At 52.4% G+C, this 20969-nt stretch overlaps 1 protein-coding gene and 1 long non-coding RNA gene across 19 annotated transcripts; one reads left to right on the top strand and one right to left on the bottom strand.

Moving 5' to 3' along the window:
* Positions 1-7328: 7328 nt before the first annotated feature.
* Positions 7329-20930, bottom strand: Sema6c (semaphorin 6C). 15 transcript variants are annotated; one of them, XM_017590800.3, is made up of 22 exons: positions 20663-20924; positions 18730-18777; positions 18160-18423; positions 17912-18001; positions 16932-17100; positions 14206-14320; positions 13851-13914; positions 13658-13714; positions 13258-13359; positions 12984-13074; positions 12664-12783; positions 12469-12557; positions 11986-12203; positions 11598-11729; positions 11185-11337; positions 10832-11005; positions 10449-10595; positions 10106-10183; positions 9968-10023; positions 9776-9820; positions 9478-9573; positions 7329-9109 (listed from the first exon to the last, which is right to left on the bottom strand). In XM_017590800.3, exons 5-22 carry the CDS (start codon positions 17044-17046, stop codon positions 8079-8081), a joined length of 2883 nt encoding a protein of 960 aa, XP_017446289.1. In that variant the 5' UTR covers positions 17047-17100; positions 17912-18001; positions 18160-18423; positions 18730-18777; positions 20663-20924; the 3' UTR covers positions 7329-8078. The 15 variants fall into 15 exon arrangements, with proteins under 15 accessions (XP_017446289.1, XP_017446291.1, XP_038958054.1 ...); XM_017590802.3 differs by having other exon boundaries at positions 20673-20924; XM_039102126.2 differs by lacking the exon at positions 17912-18001.
* LOC120100877 (uncharacterized) lies at positions 9104-14843 on the top strand. 4 transcript variants are annotated; one of them, XR_005501119.2, is made up of 4 exons: positions 9104-9247; positions 11105-11176; positions 11699-11789; positions 13573-14843. It is a non-coding gene; the product is annotated as an uncharacterized LOC120100877 (long non-coding RNA). The 4 variants fall into 4 exon arrangements; XR_010063870.1 differs by having other exon boundaries at positions 12401-14843; XR_010063871.1 differs by having other exon boundaries at positions 11699-13380.
* Positions 20931-20969: the final 39 nt, after the last annotated feature.

Genomic DNA, 20969 nt, shown 5'->3' with positions numbered 1-20969 from the left:
GCCAGGACAATCCAGAAAGCCCGAGGGCCTCCTAGTCCGGCAAACATGAAACCACACTTGAGCTCTGGTACACATATGCTCGTACTCACATGCAAACACAAGCACAATCATACAACATAAATACTTGTAATGAAAAAGCTCAGGCTGGAGAGATCACTCCGTACTTACGACCACATGCTGCTCCACAGAGGCTCAAGTTTGGCTCCCAGAACCCATGTTAGGCAGTTCACAACTGCCTGTAACGCCAGCAGCAGGAGAGTCCTCTAGCTTGTAGGCACCTGCTCTCACATGCATATCAAATTAATGAATCTTTTCAAAGATGTTTAACTCCTAATGGGGCTGACCATGTAGCTCAGTTGCTAAGAGTATTTTTCTACTGTGCACAAGGCCCTGGGCTTGAGCCTCATGATGTCATTAAATGAGGCATGGTGGCACATGCCTATAAGCCCAGCATTCAAGGTGGAAGCAGGATAAACTCAAGGTCATCCTTGGTCATATGGGCTGTATATGACTTGGTCTCAAAAAGCAGGGAGGGGAGCTGAGGATATACACTTGCATAGCATATGTGAGACCTGGGCTCAGTCCCAGCAGGGTTGAGAGTGGGGGTAGGGGGATGACACTAAAGCCAAAACCATGAAGAACCTGCATTCAACAACTAGGTTCTTAGCTGGCTCGGCAGCTTCTGCCTACAACCCAGCACTCCGAAGGCAGAAGCGGAAGGGGCTGAGGTCGACTCCTACATCTGCAGGCAAGCTCTCCAAGTCAGTAATTAGAAGACCAAACACTCCCACAAACTAGGCTTAGTGTTGGTAAATTTCTCTTTGGCAAATGTGTATGGCCTACAAATACCGCACAATAACCTTGAGGTTACTGAGGCGTCACAGACATGATCACTTGGCCAAAGGGAAAAGTGGGAGCTTGAGGAGCCTTGAGAAACAAAGAACACAGTCTGCTGAATTAAAATCCTGGTGAGAGAAATCGCAAGGAGGATGGGGAGGTTAGATGGACTAGAGAGATAGTAGTTCTCTCCACTTGACCTTAGCCAGGAGACACAGAGCACTGGACAGCTGTAATGAAAGCCACTAGACGATTGCTGTGCCTACAAACATTTTGTGGAAGGCGTCTAATAGATTCCTGAGTAAGTTAAGATCATGGGTAGTTCCTGAGCAAAAGCGTTGGGGCTAGTCAGTGCCTATAACCAGACCTAAAGTTTAAGAAAGTTATGAGAAACCCCGTGTGGTAGCACATGCTTTATTAATAAACCCAGCACTCAGGAGCCAGGGGCAGGTGGACTGCTGTGAGTTTGAGGCCAGTCTGGCTTATGTAGCAAGTTCCAGTCCAGCCACAGCTACAGAGAAGAGCACTACCTGTTCTTCCAGAGGACCCAAATTTGATTTCTGGCACCCACTTTGGTCAGTTTACAACGACCTGCAACTCCAGTTCCAGGGCATCTTCAAGTCTTTCCTGGCGCCTGTGCAAGTGCCGTGCACATCAGTGCATACAGATAGAACCACACAGATTCAAATAAAATAAATCTGAATGAGATAAATAAAAAGATTAATTAATTAATTTATTTCTTGTATGAGCACACTGTAGCTGTCTTCAGACACACCAGAAGAGGGCATCAGATCTCATTACAGATGGTTGTGAGCCACCATGTGGTTGCTGGGATTTGAAATCAGGTCCTCTGGAAGAGCAGTCAGTGCTCTTAACCTCTGAGCCATCTCTCCAGCCCCTGAATGAGTTTTTTAAAATATTTAATCTTATATATTTGGTTGTGAGCCTAGCCTTTAACGGCTGAGCCATCTCTCCAGCCCTAAAATATTTAATCTTAAGGGTTGGGGATTTAGCTCAGTGGTAGAGCGCTTGCCTAGCAAGCGCAAGGCCCTGGGTTCGGTCCCCAGCTCCGAAAAAAAAAGAAAAGAAAAAAAATATTTAATCTTGGTTTTGTTTTATGCGAATGGGTAAGTTTTGCTTTGCATGTGTGTCTGGGTTACACATGTATGTACATTCAGTACCCATGGAGACCAGAAAGTGTCAGATGCCATGGGACTGGACTTACAGACCCATCTGGCCCTCTGGAAGAGCAGGCAGAGCTTGTGACTGCTGAGCAGTAAGTTTCACCAGCCTTTCTCCCCCCCCACCCCCCCAGCTGGGGACTGAACCCAGGGCCTTGTGCTTCCTAGGCAAGAGCTCTACCACTGAGCTAAATCCCCAACCCCTTCACCAGCCTTTCTAAGGAAAATTATAATGAAGAAAATTATGAAGAAAGGTGGTGTTGGAGAGAAGGCCCACCAGTACTGTGATGGTTGGTACTGTCAACTTGACAGGACATAGAATCACTTAAGACACAAGTTTCTGGGCATGCCTATGAGAGAGCTTCTGGATTGGGTTATTTGAGGTAGAAAGACCCACGCTGAATGTGGGTGGCATCATTCCATGGGCTAAGGTTCCAGACTGAATAAAAAGGCTTGGTGGCAAGTGCCTTTATTGGGTGAGCCAACTAGTTGGGCTGCGTTAGACATCTAAATGCATCTTCAGATTGCATTTAAGAAACTAGAGGTGGGGCTTGAGAGATGGCTCAGCGTATTTACTGCTCTTGCAGAGGATCCCAGGTTTGATTCCTTGCACCTACATGATGGCCCATAACTATAGGTGAACTCCAACTGCAGGAGGTCTGGGATGGGACACCTTTTTCTGCCCTCTGTAGGAACCAGGTATACACAGATGTATGCAAGCAAAGCACTCATACACCTAAAATAAAAACAAACCTTTAAAATCAGAAGCTAGCCAGGGAGATTGCTCATCAGTTAAGAGCACTGGCTGTGCTTCCAGGGGACCCAGGTTCAATCCCAGCACTCACATGGCAGCTCATAACCACCTGTAACTTTAGTTCCAGGGGATCTGATGCCCTTTTCTGGTTTCTGTAGTCACCAGGCATACATGTGATACACAGACCTACAAGCGCACAAAACACAATCACACATAAAAGCAAGTGACACTTTAAAAAAAATCAAGGGGTTGGGGATTTAGCTCAGTGGTAGAGCGCTTGCCTAGAAAGTGCAAGGCCCTGGGTTCGGTCCCCAGCTCCGAAAAAAAATAAAAAAGAAAAATAAAAAAAAGAAAAAGAAATTTTAAAAAAATCAGAAATGAACAAAACAGACAGTAAGTATATCAGTGTATAACTTCCCGGGCTCCCTCTCTTGAGGTCACCCTGGCTTCCATTAAATCCCTGACCAAGTCACTGCTCCTCTGAAGACAAATACTACCTCCAGCTCGCTCTCTCTCTCTCTCTCACTCTCTCTCTCTCTCTCTCTCTCTCCCTCTCTCTCTCTCTCTCTCTCTCTCTCTCTCTCTCTCTCTCTCTCACACACACACACACACACATCTCAACGTCTCACAATAGTCCAGTCTGTCCTCTAATTCATGACAATCCTACTGCCTCAGGCTCCTGAGTAGCTGGATCACATATCTATTCCACTAAATCTGGGTTTATGCATATAACCTGTTTTCTTTCTTTCTTTCTTTCTTTCTTTCTTTCTTTCTTTCTTTCTTTCCTTTTCTTTTCTCTCTCTTTCTTCCTTTCCTTCCTCCCTTCCTTCTTTCTCTCCTCCCTCCTCCCTCCCTCTCTCTCTCCTTCCTTCTTTCTCTTCTTTTACTTTTTTTTTCCTTTTTTTCTATTTTTCGGAGCTGGGGATCGAACCCAGGGCCTTGCGATTGCTAGGCAAGCGCTCTACCACTGAGCTAAATCCCCAAACCCCCTTTCTTTCTCTTCTTTCTTTCCTTCTGTTTCCTTTACTGAGATACGGTCTCATGTTTCCCAGGCTAACCTCAAATTCAGTGTTCAGCATTATCTTGAACTTCTGATCCTCCTGGCTCTACTCACATCCCTCCTGCCACTGGGATTACAACTCTGTTAACCCGGTACTAGGGATCAACCTCAGAGCTTCAGGCTTGCTAGGCTAGCAGTGTGTGTGAGCTTTGCCCCACCTGTATAACCGTAAACGTAAGGAGTCAACAGCTCTAAAGGGTCATCTACCTGTCGAATAGCAGTGACTCATAGCTGTGTGCTCCAAAGCTTGGAGTGACAGCATTAAGAAGCAGCAAACTTGAGTAATAAATAGTCCAGGCCCTTGTGACTTTGCCCCTAAAGAACCCAAGATGCTGAACAGCTTTTGAAGCTCTCTTGATTGTGGAATCTTTTGAGTCTCAAGTCCCCAAAGCCTTAGACACCTGATGGCTTCAGCCTGCTGAGGCCCTGCTTTCCCCATAATCTCTTAGGATGCTTCTGAGAAATTAGCTCGGAGATCCCCAAGGATGAGGCTCCTGTCATATCCTGCTTTTCCTTATAACAAAGAGGGCTGATATTGTGGTGTTAAAAGACTACCCATTAGAAGCGGAAACACACACACTTAGCAGACGAAGGCAGGAGAGTCAGAAGTTCAATGCCAGCCTGGGATACAAGAGACCCTGAAAAAAGCAGAAACAAAACTCTGCCAAGCAGATTTTTTAATTGTACTTAAAGGACATTTGTCTGTCTTTCCATTTTTAGCAATAATGTCTGCAACTAACCCTTAATTTATCATCCACTATTAAATCTGCCAGTAGAACGTTTTCATAAGTAATAAGGGATTGCCTCTTTGGTGGTGGCCTATGTTATTTTGGGCAAATAACCATGTCCTACAGAACACTTAATTGTGGGGCTTTTTCGAGATGGTGAGAGGAAGCTATGTTGTTCAGGCTTGCCTTGGATTCATAATGTTCCTGACTCAGACTCCGAGGAAGTGAGATAACCATGGCCCACCACGTACCTACCTAACCTGCTTGGTTTAAGCCTATGTATTTACATGCCTGACAAATCTGTTATTGTATTTTTTTTCCATTCCTTAGAAAATAAATTGAGACCCAGACATAGTGGTGCACACTTTTGATCCCAGCACTTGGGAAGTAGAGGCAGGCAGATCTCGGAGTTGGAGACCAGCCTTGTCTACAGAGTGGATTCCAGGGCAGCCAAAGCTACCGAGAAACATCATGTGTATGGGGTGGGGTGGGGTGGGGAAGGGCGACTGCTTAGAGAGGTTTAGTAAAACTACAAAGGGTTTCAAGGAAGAGCCTAAGGACTTGTTCTTATTGCAACACAGTTGCTTTCACTTGCTCTGGGTTCCTCTTGATAAACACTGATAAGTGAATACAGCAGGACACTGAACTGTAAAGTGCTGCTACCTGCAAGAATCCTGGGATGAGAGCCGAGCTGTAACTCCATGATGGCGTCTGTCTACACTGGGGCCCCGGGTTTGTTGGGGAGAAACTGTGTGTACTGAACAGATTTGCTTCATCATAGAGCGTACACCATAAATTCATACTGGGAAGCTCCTATCTGTCATCCCAGAACCTGTGAGTCTAAGGCTGCTGGAGGATCAGGTCAAAGATAGCATCTACTACATACTGGAGGACAACCTTGTTTCCAAAAAAGTTTGCTATTTATGTTGTATTGGGTGCTGTTAAGTAACCTAGAGATGATTTAAAGTATAGCACAGGCTGGGCATGGGTCACATGCAAATACCATGTCCTTTTATATGAGGGACTTGAATTTCCACAGACTCTTTTTTTAGATGTGTTAACTGTCCTAGAATCAATCCCATATAGTCATTGGGGATAACTGTGCTTCTATTCTTTTTGCTGGGACTGGGTCTTCCTGTGCTACCCTGGCTGGCCTGGGACTTATGTATACCGGAGCTGTGCCTCTCAAGTGCTGTAGTCAGTTTAGTTCCTTACAAATCTGGTTTTATTTTGGGGCTGGTTTTGAGTCTCATAGTTTTAAGCCAATCTCAAACCTGCCATTTGTGTGACCTTTTCTCCGTCTTTTCCTTCTTTCCTTCCTGATACCATCTCACAGCATAGCCCAAGCTGCCCTCCAATCTGCAGACCTCTTGCCTCTTTCCAGGGTGCTGGAATTATAGGCAGGCACCACCACTCCCTGTCTTAAGGTGCTTGGATTAAAACTGAGTATTGTCAGTACATGCCGCAATGCCTTCTACCAACAGAGCTGTATCCAAGGCCCTCTTTCACCTCTTCAGGATTTGTATGAGAGAGATTGGGGGAGGGGTTGCTTGCAATGCCACACATGTGGAGGTGGGACGATAATTTTAGAGAGTTCTCTTTCCACCATGAGCTTCTGGTAACTAGACTAGGCAGGCAAGCACTTCACCCACTGAACCATCTTGTCCCTCTTCTTCATCTTTTGAGAGAGACTAGCTATAGGACAGCATTCAAGTTCCTCCTGCTCCATGCACCCTTCACTAGCTATCATGCTTTGAAGAGATTAATTAGCCAGGTGACTTAAAGAAAGGCATCCCCTCTTCCTCGTACCTCAGCACTGTTTAGGATACTAACAACAGCCCATCTCAGCTTAAGGTCCCCAAGGAGGAATAAACTGAACCTGGCAAAAAATGCCCCAAGTTAAGAGATGTTAAATTCTGAAAGACCCCTGGCCAATTAGAATTAGCTTACGTTTACCTGAACTGCATTAAGAGACATTCGGAGGGCTAAAAACCTTGAGGGGAAAATCTCTACGTTGAATTTATAATGCAAAGAGAAAATGTATCTAGTAAAAGCCGACACAAAAGTTGGTTTAGGTATACACACAGCCGAAACTAGTGAGACGGGAGGAACCACCATCTCAGGATTTCTTTCACAAGGCATTTGCACATTATAGTATTTGAGTCTTTCGACCCTATTATTTCAGATGGGAAAGGAAGCTTAAGGCAGTTACCATCCCAAAGGTAAAGATGAAGAGGTAAACCATACACTTGGAACTTTTGACCAAATAGTTCTCAGAACATTCAAGCAACCAGAGAACTGACAGCTTATTCAGCTGCAGGGCTTGGTCGGACCTCTAGGAGGCGCCAACAGGAAGTGGCCTGGAGGTGGAAAAGGGCGGATAGTGTTGACACGCGCCCGCCAAATTCCCTCAAATCCTCCAACGCAGCCAGCACCCACGAGAGGCTTTAAGTGGTCCTAGCGCCAGGGCGGTGGGTGGGACAAGCGTTCCGGGTCATCTTTCTTTTTGATACCCAGGATATTGTGCAGCTAACTGTAGCCAGAGTCTTGGAGCATCGCGAGGGACACACATGAGTCTCTCTAGCCCTGGGCTAGCAAGCAGCTGGAACTGCCCCTTAGGACAGAGAATCAACCGCTGGGGCAAACCCTCGCCTCTTAAAGGGCTCATCTTCTGCTGGCTTTTGTTTTGCTTTGCAGCCTACCGCACAAGCAGCCCAAATCCTTCTAAGCCAAGTTCTCTTTCTAGGACAAGATTTGCTGATGTGAAATTCAAATCACGCAGCAGCTTCGTTTTATTTCTCCAAAAGTTCCCTCTCCCACCCCATAGTGTAGGCCGTGGAAAGGTGCCTGACCTCTATCCAGATACGTGCTGAGCGCCTTCCCCAGCACCCCCAATCAGTACCCACTGCTCTCCTGGGCCCCGGCTCATCCCACACACACCAGGTCTTTGCTTGCCTCCTTCAGGAAACCTTTCCTGATTAACCCCGGTGGGACACCCGCCAAGCCAATTGCTCCGGAGAGACTTAGGGGCCGAGCTGAAGTGGAGGCAGACTTTCAGGAGCACAGGTACCCAGAGGGCCGGGCGGCCCCGCCCTCCTTCCCCTCCCGCACCGCGAGAAAGTCAGGCAGCGGCTGGGGGACACGGCTGTATTGGGAAGCGAGGGGTGGGGGCTCCTACACAGTAGGAGGAGGCACGTCCCGGCCCCAGGAGGCCGGAGGACTCTGTACACAGCGCGCGGCTCCAGCCCCGGCCGGCCCGCCCGGGGCCCAGTCCGCGGGAGTCCGGAGCGACGAGTTAAGGCAGCGTGGCTGGAAGGGAGCGGGGAGTGGGAGTCGGCCAGGTCCCCTGAAATGCTGGCGCTCCGAGCGGCGAGCTCCTCGCCAAAGGACAGGGGGAAAGACAGTCAATAAATAAACCGAGGCGAGAGGGGACCCCGGGAGACTCTTGGAGTCCGGGAAGGCCAGCGGCCTCCGCAGGCCTAGGCCTCCAGCGCCTCGACGGGCGCTAGCAGCTTCTGTCAGAAGTTAAAATGGCTGCCGTGCGGGGCGGGCTGCGGCGGTGTGGCGAGGGGCGGTTTGGGCGACAGTGGAGACTTCACGTCCACCCTCTTCAGGGAGCGGCCGCGGTGGCCGTCGGGCCGGCCCAGGTACAGGAGGTGCCTCCCGGGCCCCCCGGAGTACCTGGACGGGCCTCCCGAGGGGACTCGGGTGAGCAGGCCCGGGGGCGCCCGGTGCGTGGGGAAGGGCAATCTTCGGCTGCCGCTGACGCCCAGGCGTGGAGCCGGGGCCGAGAGAGCAGGCCGCCCGCTCGGGGCCGCGCGCTTGCCGTCGGGCGGTACGTCGAGCCTCAGCGGCGGCACGCAATCACGAGGCATCGGGCTGGAGTCCACGAACAAGGCGGCGCCGGGCTCCGAGGCAGGCGGCCGGGAGGTGAACGGGGCGGAGGCGAGAGGTTCGCTGCCCTTCCTGGGCGGCTGCGGGCCGTGCAGGTAGCGCAGCAGTTCCTCCAGCGTGGTCACCTCCACCTCCTGCCCGGGGCAGCCAGGGGGCGGTGGCCTCACCAGCACGCGCGGGGCGGGCCCGCCCGCCGCGCTGCAGCCCCGTGGGCGGCCTGGGCCCTCCGAAGCGTTGTTCCCGTTCTGGTTCCACTCCCAGGGACCCCCGGAGGCACGGAGGTGCTTCACCGGCAGCTCGGGCGTGGTCTCCGGGGTGGGCAGGCAGGCCAGCTCCGGTGGGGATCCGCCCTCGGGCGGAGGCAGGAAGGTAGTGTAGAGCTGGGGCGTTTGCGCTGCATCACCATCCTTGGGCGGAGGCGGGGGCTCAGGACCGCCACCGTGCAGCCTCGCCAGACTGCGAAGGGAGAGGGGGCGCGGCAGCCCCGGGGTCTCGATGTCCTTGCTCCGACGGCGGTTCGCGCGACGACAAGCACAGGACACCAAGAGGCCGGAGACTGAGGCGCCCAAAGCGAAGGCCGCCGCCACACAGGCCAGGAGGAGTGGGATGGGGATGGATCGGGAGGCTGAGGCTGGGGAAAGGTCCCTGCGCACGCCTGCCGACCGAGAAGGAGGGGGGAGGCTCAGCTTTAGGGTAGTTGGTGCACAGAACAGGCACAGGTGGGGCTAACAGCAAGTTTTCATGCTGCCTTTCAGCTTCACTCCACACAGTCTCAGGATCCCTAAACACACAGGTTAGAGCACTGGTCTGGGGTATCCCGATACCAGTTGTAGCCCCTGTAGCCATGCCAAGAACAACTGCCAAATTGCCCGTGCAGGACACTGGCTGGGATGTCCAGCTGTGGTGAAGGGAGGTTCCAAACAGGTGTTAGTGGGCATCAAACACCAATCAGTACCCGGCTTAGAACTCTGAGACTCAGCAGTTCCACGCTGCAATACTGTCCCTCCCAGGTGACCCCCTTACCCTGAGTGTGAGCTCCAAGAGTGGAAGACTGGGGCCCTGGGTGGGCATCACTGGGGGAACTGGGGGTCTCAGGGGAAGGGCCAGGACCCAGAAGCACTGGTAACAGAGACCAGGTCAGAGCCAGTGAGACATATGCTCTCCACCCATGATACCACCAAGAGTCCCCCACCCCCTTTGGAACCCAGGAGTCCGAATTCCAGTGTCGCATCTGACTGTTCATGGTGCTGGTCTGCTGATAGCCCAAACAGATCTGGTTGTGTGGGCTAAGGGAAAAGAACACTGAGGCCACAAGACTCACCATAGGCAGAATCTCCAGGGCCAGACTGACTCCCAGTCGCTCCATCTATGAGAGAGGGTGAGAATGAGGGAATTGAGAGAGGTAGCTGGTACAGATGCTGAGAAAGACAAATGGCCAAGCCTGGGATATTGTCGGCAGCCATCACGGTCATATGCAACTTTGGCTGTGGCTGCAGCCATCCCTTGTCTTTACCTTGGCAGTCACCATGCTCCATGGATTCCTGGTTCCCAGTCAGATCCACATCAGTCCTAGAAGGAAAAGGGGGTGGCTCACTGTGGCTCTGCACTCTGCTGTACACTCTCCTCAGAGACCCAGGGGCTTCTCACTTACCCTCCAGGTCCCCTGATATTCACACAGCCTCGGAACCGATGCCATCCACAGTATGGGTCCAGAGAAGCCAGGCAGCTCCTAGGGGAGACTGAGTAGTGTGAAGCTGCTACCCCTACTGTTGCCCTCTGCTTACCCTGGTGCTGGAGAGGCTTACCGCCCCCCACATTTCCATCCCATCCACCCCAATCTGCTTCAGGCCCTAGTGGCTGCCTACTTCAGACTACAAAAGGTGCCCCATCCTCTCCTCCATTTCCTTGTCATCCCCAAGACTTGGGAGTTTTTCTGAGCTCCTACTAGCCCAGGAAGTGTCACCAAGCCACATCTGACCTTAGGCTCCTCTCACCTCTGACATGCTCCATGCCGGGCACAGCGGCTGAGAGAGAGGTAGACGATGCATCCAGGAAAGGCCACAAAAAGCCTGTGACCCTCAGTGTCCAGCTCCAGCCCTATGATCCGTCGAGCAGCTCGGGGTGACCGCTTCCCACTGCACCTAGTTTGATGCCATAAGCAATCAGAATGGGGACAGCAAGGCTGCCTGTCCCCAAAACAGTTGATGGGAAGAAAGAAGTGATAGGGCACAACCCATGGAGCCACCCTACCCAACAGTGGAGCCTTCTCACCAAGTCCCTTTCTCCACTTCAAGCCTCTAATCCTGCCAGGCCAACACTGGAGTACCCAACCTATCCCCCCATCCCCATCACCCACCTGCCCCCACAAAGGACTTACCGGGCATGGCTGTAGGCATCAATCTCTTCCAATATGATAGGCTCGGGTCCCAGAGACTGTCCCCCTGGAGGTAGCACCTTCAGCACTGTCCCATCATTGGAGCCAAGAAACAGGACTGTAGTATTTCTGTGGGGGCCAGCCATACCATCCACAGCTACCTGGGTCAGTAGAGCCCTAGAGCGGTAGGCTTCAGGTGAGGACATGTCTAGTAAAGCTTGAGCACTTCCAGCAGCACCCAGATGCCTTGCTTCCCATTCTCTTACTGCTTCACAGGTCCTCTCCCCCAGTGTGATTCGCCTCGTGGGCCACACAGAGAACGAAGGGAGTGACCGAGGGCAGGAGGCAGTGAGTACCTGCTAGTCAGAGTGAGGAGAGGTTGATGGGTGGCAGGTGGCACAGCGGGATCCAGCAGTGGGTGTGCCTTGATGAAGAGCAGGACATCGTCAGGCAGGTCTTGAGAGGAGGAGAATAAGGCAGCTGCACCCACACCTGCACAGGACCCTGGCCTGGTGGGCACATGGGGAGGGGCAGCCTTAGGGCAGAGAACTGATGTTAAGCTATGTGTCCCCAACCCCATGCCCTCAAACATGGCTGGTTACCTTTTCTCCCCTGCAAGCAGACTCACTTGCACCATTTCTTCCCTCCCCTGTTGTAGCTCCTTAGTCCAGCCCAGGCCTGTCCTTGTACCACAATGACCTCCTTACAACCCAACATTAAGAGTAGCAATTGCTTCTGCCCCAAAAGCCACTCCATACTGGGTACCTACCTGGGTGAGGGGACTTTGTCCTCAGACACAGGAGTCCAGGCCCCATCCAGACTCCTCTGCTCCTTGAACTTGCCCTCAAAGCCACGTTCAATGTCATCTAGGTAGAAGGCGCAGACTGCAGACCCAGGAATGCTGAGGGGGCCAGAAAAGATGCAAGGTAGATGTTGACAGGGACTGCACAGCTCCTGCCAGGTAAGAAGTGATAGCCGCCCTTTGTGCACCACGTTAGAGGCAGAGACCAGTGGGAGGGGCAGCCTCGGGAGAAAGGGTGGCCGGCCAGGACAGCAAAGTGGCCTTGCTTGGAGCTCCTCCTCAGTAGGCATTAAGAGGGAGTTTGGATACTGGGGAAAGGGGTGGCACTAGGTCACATAATCCACCTGGTACCAACCTATTGGTCTGAGTAGTGAAGACCCCAAAGAGGGCAGAGCGCCCATGCAGGTTCACAGGCCCAGTTAAGGACTGTAAGACATCAAAGTAGAAGGTAGAGTCCCCAGGGACGGAGCAGTTGAGCCTCAGCTTAAGGAAGGATGTCCAGTGGCGATCCAAGGCCCGTGGTGAGCCACCCATGTCACGTTTACACACCCGGGCCACCCGGGAAAACTGCACCTGGAGGAGATGGTGAGAGCCCCAGGTCAGCTGGTTGAGATGCACAGTGTGACTTAGGAGCTCCAAGAGACAGATATCAGGGTCACAGCAAAGAACAGAAATGATATAGCAGGCCCTTCTAGGTCAAGGTAAGAGCTGGAGATGCAGCGTTGTGTGGGGAGGAGTCAAGATTCCAAGGAATTTGTTTTCAAAATTAGGGCCAAGAACTTTCCTTAGGACTCAGAAGAACTGTCCAGCAATCCATCCCTGGTACCCAGCTCCTTACCCTCCCCAGGCGGGCGTCCTCCACAGAGACTTCTCGGAAGAAGAAGTAGACATGGTCTCCATGCTCCAAAGCATAGACAAAGTGTGGCTCTGAGGTAGGAAGACAGGGAAGGGCATCTATACCTGCTCAGAGACTCATACCCACACATCCTAGTGTATCCTCTCCAGGCACAGTCTAGCTCCCAGGATGACTGACCTCGAAGCCACTTGGAGTCATACTTTGCAGAACGGAGTGGGGGCTGAGGTCCAAGGCTTCTGTAAACCACAGCATCACTGGCCTGGAAATCTGCTGCTGTGGCTGAGTACAAACTACCCTCTGGAGAGACGAGGGAGTGGGGTCACAGAAAGCTCAGGATCTGCAGCTTGTCTCCTACTGGCCTACCCGTCTATCTACCTAGGCATGGTCCCAGCCCCTATCTCAACCCTCCACCCAGGGACATGGGGGAGAGGCCAGGGTGGGAGAGGAACTCCCTCCAGCCCCTCACATGCCTGCCTCTCGAATGCCCAGGTGCACACCTGCAGAGATGGCCACAGTGGACTGGGTGGCATCAAAGGGGCATCGAGCTTGCCCACTCAGCTCCTCACCCTCCTGTTGCAGAGATGTTATCTGGGGACAGAGGAAGCAGAGTCCTGGAGGTTTTAGAGTCTGGCCCTACAGGGCACAGGCACCCACCTCCTCCTCCAGCCCCTCTCACTCTAGTATCCCACGCCTGCCCATCCCCAGATGCCCAGCCCTTCCCATCAAACTGAAAGCTTATTGGATTCCCCTCCCAGTCCTCTTCCTCAGTACCCCATAGCTGCGACACACAGGGCTGAAGGAATTTGTTCCACAGGCAAGGAGTGTCTGCGAGTCCCAGGGAACAAGAACACGGATGTAGTTGTAGCATTCGTCCTAGAGAACCCAAAATTCTAGGTCAGTGACAGGCCCGGAACTGACGTTAGGGGTTACAGGAAGTAGTGAGAGTAGTGTGGCTAAGTCTCAGGCTGTCGACTGTCGTTTAGCTTGCAGCAAGCTCCCTGGTCTCTCTGAACCTCCCTTTCCTTTTTCCTGGGACGTGCAAAGGGAACTGAAAAGGATGAATTCTCTTCCCTTTGTCTGCACTAGGGTGGAAGGGAGTGAGAAGTAGTCCTGGCAGCCTACTACCTGAAGGCAGCTCTCGCCTTCCCTCCAACTCTATTCCACTCCTCACCGTCAGCTTTCCCCGGACAGCACAATTCTCCATGTCTTGGCTCCGCCATGTCAGAAACTGCAGGAAGAAGAGAGGTCATGTGGCAATCTGGACCCCTCCTCACATTATGACTCCTTCTCAGCCCCCAGGACCCCCGTTATGCCTTTCCCAGCTTTGGCTCCCTGCCTGCACCTCCTCGCATACAGCCCCTCACCTTGTTGGGCACCAGCCCCTCCCCTTCTTCTTGGGCTTGAAGATCGAAGGAGAAAACGTGATCCCTGAAGGGTAGGTAAGGAGGGGTCAGAGCTGAGCAGAGGCACCCTGCCTGAGCTCCTTAGCCCCTCCTTACCCATGTTCACCAGCTCAGGGCCAAGCCACATAAAGTCCTGCGCCCTAGCCTCCCCCTTACTCCACGCCTTGGCATTTGTTCTCTGGGTCCAAGCATGTCCATGTCCCATGGCTTGTGCACCTGCATGTGTCCCCTGCAAGATGCTGCAGTGGCCATGCAGGTCCCATGTCTGCCCAGGAGCATGCATGTCTGCCCCAAAACGGTGCCTCGGCCATTTTACCGGGCAGCCACAAGCAAGGTCCGGTTCAAGGTCAGGAATCTCTGAAAGTCCAGCCCAAGTTCCGCAGCCACAGCATCGTCCTCCAGGCCCCGGAACCAGGATGACGGAGAGGTACCTGGAGGTGCAGCGGTGTACTGAGGATGGCAGCTGAGACAACACACTTCCTACCAGATGGAGCCCAGCCACAGAGAGGCCCAAAATCTACTACTAAAAACAGTACCAGTAGCTAGGCATAATGGTACACAGCAGCACTGGGAAAGGCTGAGGCAGGAGGACTGCTGAGAGTTTAAGGCCAGTCTTGGTTACATAGCAAGTAAAGGCAAGATGCTATCTCAAATTAGAAAGAAAGAAAGAAAGAAAGAAAGAAAGAAAGAAAGAAAGAAAGAAAGAAAGAAAGGAAGGAAGGAAGGAAGGAAGAAAGGAAGGAAGACAGAAAGAAAGAAAGAAAGAAAGGAAGGAAGAAAGAAAGAAAGACAGACAGAAAGGAAGAAAGGAAGAAAGAAGAAAGAAAGGAAGAAAGAAAGAAAGACAGACAGACAGAAAGGAAGAAAGGAAGAAAGAAAGAAAGACAGAAAGAAAGAAAGAAAGAAAAAGAAAGGAAGGAAGAAAGGAAGGAAGAAAGGAAGGAAGAAAGGAAGGACAGACATTGAAGCGGCTCTGAGGTTGGAAATACTTGGGTCCTTGCAGCCTGATTATGAAGTTCACATAGAGTAGGCAGAGAGTCAATGCCCAAGTTATCTTTTAGTCTCCACTCATATACCATGGCATGTGCACTCCCCCCAAATAAAAACTGTTAAACAAACAGAACACCACCAACAGCGTTTAATTTTGATCAGGTACTATGTGAGTCATCTGAATGATTTTCCTTTCTTAATATATTATCCTTATGGGTCACCTTGGCCCCATTTCAAGGCTTAGTGCCCTGAGGGGTTTATAGGATTACCACGAAGGCAGCAGGGTCTGTCTGACTCCAGAGTTGGGCCAAGTCCCTTCTTAGGGCCACCTGTGTTTTAGAAAGTTCCTTTCAAGGGGCTGGTGATGGCTTAGTGGTTGAGAGCATGTACTATTCTTCCAGAGGTTCAGAGTTCGATTCCCAGCACCCACATCAGGTGACTCACAGCCACCTCTAGCTCCAACTCCAGGCAGCCCACCTCCTCTGGACTACTTGAGATTAAAACATTCCATTTTGCAGGCCAGCTCCATAAGCAGGAAGGTAAATAACTAAAAAACATCTTCAAGAACTCCCTGAAACTGACCAGATTCAGTAGGCCCCTTTCCTACCAGAGTTAACAATAAAAGCTGAGAGTCCCCCTCAGAAGAAGCTGAGCTGAAAAGAAGACTCTTGGAGGGGAAAAAACAAAAAAACAAATGAAAACGCAGAAACCAGCCCAGCTGCCTGGAGGAGACCAGTTGAGGCTCCCGGAAAGCATTGTCTGCTAGGTGCCCTGCCTGCAGGCTGTGCAGTGCTCCCAGTTCCCAGCTGTGTAAGCTATTGCCCAAGCTGGAGTGGGCTTCGGTGATGCAGCTTTGAGTCATTTCTGCTCCTGTAAGTAACCGCTCACCCACATTCCTGTAAGAATCCCCACCAGTTAAAGTATTTGGTTCACCAAGTTGGACTTTGGTGGTATCCATACCTCCCTATCTGGGGTCAGTAGACCTGTTTTGTCTCCCCAGGAAAGGTTTTGTCAGTACAGCTCCTACACACATGTACTCATATATAATTAATGCATCTGCTTCTCCTACCCATCTTGGATTCCTCCTCAAGACTTTTCAACACTTCACCATTGTGACCAACTCTATTGTCCACCTTATCTGGGCATAAAAGCTTCAGGTATTGGTTTATGGGGGAACCCAGGGTTCACAGATGATGTAACAGAGAGTGCTGAGAACTGCATCAGATATAGCATTTGCTAGTCTTATCTGTCCCCCAACAGTTACTCCTAGTAGCCCAACCAAAATGAATCTAAATCCAACATCTATGACTTTTCTCTGAAAGAGTGGGTTTATGGTTTCTGTCATGGTGAGACCTAGGCTCTCTGGTGGGCAGAGAAGTAAGGGTTTCAGGAACCACACTGGGTTGTAGCTAAGAATAACACACAAACATAAAGTGCTTAATTTGGGCCAGACAGTGTTCTCAGGACTGTGCCTAATTTGTGTTACATCTGTCACCTCACTTAATCTCTGAGTGACAACATGAGGTACAACACTATGATTATTATCTTCCTTTTACTGCTGTGGAAACTGAGGCTAAGAAAGGTTAGATAACATTAACCAAGGTCACACAGCTAGTGAGCAGCTGAGCAGGGGTTCAGACCTGCTATGGTTTGCTCTGGCATTCCTCATGTTTGTCTACTGAGACAGGGTCTTGCTATGTAATCCCAACTGGCCTGGAACTCACTACAGAGCTCAAGCTCTCCTCAGACTTGTAGCAATCTTCCTCCCTCAGACTCCCAAGTGCTGGGACTGTGAGCATGCACCATCATGTTCAGCTAGAGGTCACATTTTTAGCCGCCTAGCAACACTACCTCTGAGTGAAGAAACAAAGCCCAGGGATGAGAAATGTGTGGTTCCAGCTCATTCCACCTGTTTGTTCCCCTCTGCTTGACCATTCCCTTAGCTTTCAAAACTGAAAACATCCGGACTCCTGACTCCTTGCCTCCTCCAACATAGGGGTCTCATTCTCTACTTGCATCCCCCCAAGAGGGTAAAGTGGGTGGGGCACTCACCTTGTAGGTCAGAGGTCAACAGAGGGATGGGGTCCTGGGGAAAGGCAGTCTGGGCTTGGGGGAGTGACAGCAGCAACAGCAGCAGCAAGGGCATGGAGTGGGGGGCACGGGGCATCCTGTGCGGGGCAGCTCAAGCCCCAGGGAGTACCCCCTCACCCATATGCTGGCCCTGAAGTGGGGAGACAGAAAAGTGGGGGAAGGGACTAAGTTCTTTCTACCCTTGTTGCAGGCAGACTCCTCCCCAGGTCTATCCCCAGAAGACCCTGTGGGGTGGGGCAAAGAGCCATCTCTGCCTCACTCCCAGCCAGCTGTCACTGTCACTCAAGGCCCTTCCCTCTCCAACTGGCCCAAACTGGTTGGGTGCTGCCTGCTGGTATGACCCCCAGGTAAGGACAGAACAAATCCTCCGACCTCCCATCCTTTCCAACTCTCTCCTGCCTAGGGCTGGGACATTCAGTAGGTGATACCTCCTGCCCCCCTGCGCTAACCCCTTCTCCGCTATAATTAGACACTGAATCCTTAACATTATAAATAGTGACTCCTTGGCACTAGGAGGAGGAAGAGGGCACCAAGTCTGCTCGCTCCTCCCTTCACAGACCCCCACGGCACCCTGGGAGTCTTGTAGGCACTGCGCCCAGGCAAAAGCAGCTGGGCAGCAGTCATGGTCCTGTCTAAGGCTGAGAAAGAACAGAAGGAGAGGAACAAACAGCCTGGGGTCACTGACCCAGCCTAAGCTCATACTTCAGGGCCATTCCCATCGCTGAGGAAGAAGCTGGGCAGGGAGGGCATATGGTGTGCATGGAGGGGCTGTCTTAGCCAAAAATGAATCTGCATCAAAGCCAGATCAGAGGCTAAATTTAGCTCTGGCTGCAGCTGTCTCCTCGACCACTGGGCCCCCTCCCATCCTGGAGCCCCCCGTTGCCTCCCTGGCTCCTAAGAACCAATGCATGTTCTCAACGTGGGGAGAAGAGCGGACCCACCCCCTATGCTGAACGAAGGATAGAAAGGACGGGTGAGAAGAAATGGCTGAACGTGCCCCGCTTTCCCCTTCTTCCCTCATCAGGCTGCCTCTGAAATTGAAATATAAATAATTCAATGACAGGCAATTGTAGCCCAAAGTCCAAGAAAAGATGGATATGGTGAAAGGAATGGTGAGACAGGTCTCCTTCCCACCCAGCAGCCTCCCAGTCAGCTGACCCTAACTAGACCCACTGTGGGGGGTGCATACCAGCCTCCTGCCTTCCCTTGAAATCGAAGTGAGGGGCTGAAGAGGCTCCATTAATCAGGGCAGGGAGTCCTTTCTTTTGTGACAGATCACAACAAGCCTCAGTTGTCCATTCCAAGTCTTCTAAAGAAGATGCTCTGGGCTTACAGGGCAAGCCCCCTCCATCTCTCCAATAATTTCACTCCTGAAGCCAGGACCCAAGTGTCCACCCAAGCCCAATCTAGCGTCACTGGTGGGGAGGTTGACGTCAGGTGGGCCCCAAGAGAGCTGGAGGAAGGGGCAGGGTAGAAACACCTAATGATGACCCCCCCCTTCCCCAGAGGCAGAGCACTTAGCTACCTAAGGACCCCTCCCTTGAAAGGGAGTCTTCCTCCCTCCCCCAACCCATGTTTCCAGATGCTGGTACTCCCAGAAGAGAAAGGACACAGTTTGTCTCCGATGCTCTCCTACTTGCCCTCAAGTTGCCCTGGGCAACTGCTATCTTCACCCTGGAAACAACTTTGGTCTCTGGCAAGTGGAGAAAAGAGCCAGACCCTCTTCCTGACCCCAGTCGGAGCCTGCCTCTTTCCTTACCTGGGGTGGTGGGTCCTGTGGGGATGAAGAGGGATAGGGCCCTCTGATCTAAGGGAGGAAGGGACAAAAGAAGAAGGGAAAAGACTAAATCACATCTCCCTTACTACATCCTTTAAAAGTAAATGTGCAAATTCTGGGAAAAGCTGTTGAAGCCAGTGTCGGGGAGATGCTACTGGGGGAGTGCATTTTGTTTGGTTACAAAATGAGGGCGGCTTCGCACCGGAAGATAAGAGGGTAGCTTTTGGCCTTTAGTCAGAAACTCCTGGAACTGCAGGATTAGCCTTGGGGAAAGGGCTGTCTGGGAGTTGTGGGGACCGATGACCACTCCCGAGTTAAAACCTTCAGACTCCACCAGCCTTCCAGCAAAAGCTCCCTAGCTAGGGACAATAGAGGCTAATTTGCATCTAATTTGCATGCTCTTCATTTCCAAGCTAAATGCTCTGATAGCAAGTACCCTCATCCCCTTATTTCCTCAGAGAGCAAACAGTGCTTCCCTACTACCTAATCTCCCACACTAAGGACCCCCACACGCTCACTTTCAGCTGGGTTAGTCCAGCCTCTAAAAACACTTGGTTGGCCTTTTCCTTGGCCCACTAGACTCGAGTATGATACATCTTTAAGAGGGCTTCCCATAGCTGTTTGGGGGAGCAACATCTGGGTGGCTCCCATCCAATCCCTGGCCTGGGGACAGGCATGCTGTGACCTGGAGAAATCCCAAGGAGAGACCTGGCCATTCTTTCTCCTTTTAGGTCCTCCCCTTGATAGAAAGATGAAACAGCCAGCCCCTTCTTTTCTCTTAGCCAGACAGCTACCGCTGGGGAGTGGCCGAGGTCATAGCTGGTGTCTAGAGGAGCAGGGTAAGGAATAGGGAGGCAGGCCGGGGACAATAGCAGGAAGCCATAGACATGGTTGCCCACCCCTGCCCACCTTCCTCAGGAGGCTCAGGGGGTGCACCGAGCCTCTAAATCCTTTTACCCTATCCTTCGCTCTCCGTCCCAGGCTTTGTACTTACCCTCCCTCCCACCCACCCCCAACGTGGATAAACCAGGTGTCTGGAGCTTCGCATGAGCTTAGCGTGAGATGGGCCTGGGGCCAGGGGCTCGACGTGTCTCCCCCTCACTGGATCCGGGGCTCCGAGGAGGGGCGGGTAGCAGCGTCTGGGCCGGGACCGGGTCCCAGAGCCACGTTAGCGGGAGGAGGGGCTGGAGGGGCCTGCAGGCGCAGATCAAGTGGGAATGAGATCTGGGTTTGGGGGACGGAGGCGGGTCTCCCAGACTAGGGAAACAGGGCTAGAGGCTGGAATAGCCGAGGGCGGGCCTTAGGCCCGCGCAGAGCTGGTAAGTGAGCTATGATGCTGTCGCCAGGGCCGCTCTCCTCCGTGGGTGACCAGTCTAACAAAGCCCCGGGCGGAATGAGGTGAAGCGTGGAGGTGGGCTCGGGAAACCATGCTCCTCCCTGGCTCCGGTCCTGGACTCTTTGCCCAAGCCGACCCCTCCCCCTAGGAGTGTTCAGACTCCAGCCTGCACAAGGACAGGGAAGCAACCCCTACACCAAAGTCCTGAATGACTTGTCCCCGTTCTAATCCCCGTAGGGGCGTCGAGGTCTACTTCTCCACAGGTTTTGGAGCCTCAGTTTCCCGAGGGAGAGGCAAGGTGCTGGGGCTTGCCACCCTCTGCATTGTGCGCGCTTCAAAAAAAAAAAAAAATCCCCTTCCATGACCCCCAATCTTGCGGGACACGACAACGACCATGTCAGAAAAGAAGCCTACACCCTGCGCCCATCAGTGCAGCTGTTCTCGGCCACGGTTCTCTTCTCCACGCACCCTAACTCTGCCAGGCACAAGACGCGCTGGACCCACTCGGGTTCCTGTGACACACAGAAGCTTGACACCCTCTTGCGACGCTCCTGTCCCTCCCTGCAGCTACATCCCTACCCCAAGGTACTTGCTCCGAGATCCGGGTCAGCAAGGTCCAGGGAGCAGCAGGCGGCCCCTAGCTCGGGCAGAGTTCGCAATCCGTGGTTGGGGCTCTGGCAAGACGCGACGAGCGTCCTGTCTGAATCGTGCTTAGATTTAGGCTCCAAGGCGCTGTCGGGTTACGAGAGTCTTGGGTCTGAGTAGAAGCCCCTATTCCCGCCGCAGATCGGCGGAGGAAAACAATGCGACCGCCCGGGGCTCTGGGCTCGGCCCCAGCCGCCCCGCCCGCCTCCCAGCCCGGCCCGCCTCCGGCCCGCCTCTTCGT

This window comes from Rattus norvegicus, chromosome 2, assembly GCF_036323735.1.
Source record: "Rattus norvegicus strain BN/NHsdMcwi chromosome 2, GRCr8, whole genome shotgun sequence".
In the NCBI taxonomy this organism is placed as follows: Eukaryota; Metazoa; Chordata; class Mammalia; order Rodentia; family Muridae; genus Rattus; species Rattus norvegicus.
The sequence above is the reverse complement of the archived record's forward strand: the minus strand, read 5'-3'. Positions and strand labels throughout refer to the sequence as shown.

Excerpts from the sequence above, each read along its gene's own strand:
- Sema6c (XM_017590804.3), bottom strand. The coding sequence starts at position 17,046 with ATGCCCCGTGCCCCCCACTCCATGCCCTTGCTGCTGCTGTTGCTGCTG. Across the intron at positions 12,204-12,468 it reads AGGACGCCCGCCTGGGGAGG|GTGCAGTTTTCCCGGGTGGC; the intron begins GTAAGGAGCTGG and ends CATCTCCTCCAG. Across the intron at positions 11,730-11,985 it reads TTCACTACTCAGACCAATAG|CATTCCTGGGTCTGCAGTCT; the intron begins GTTGGTACCAGG and ends TGGCCCCCTCAG.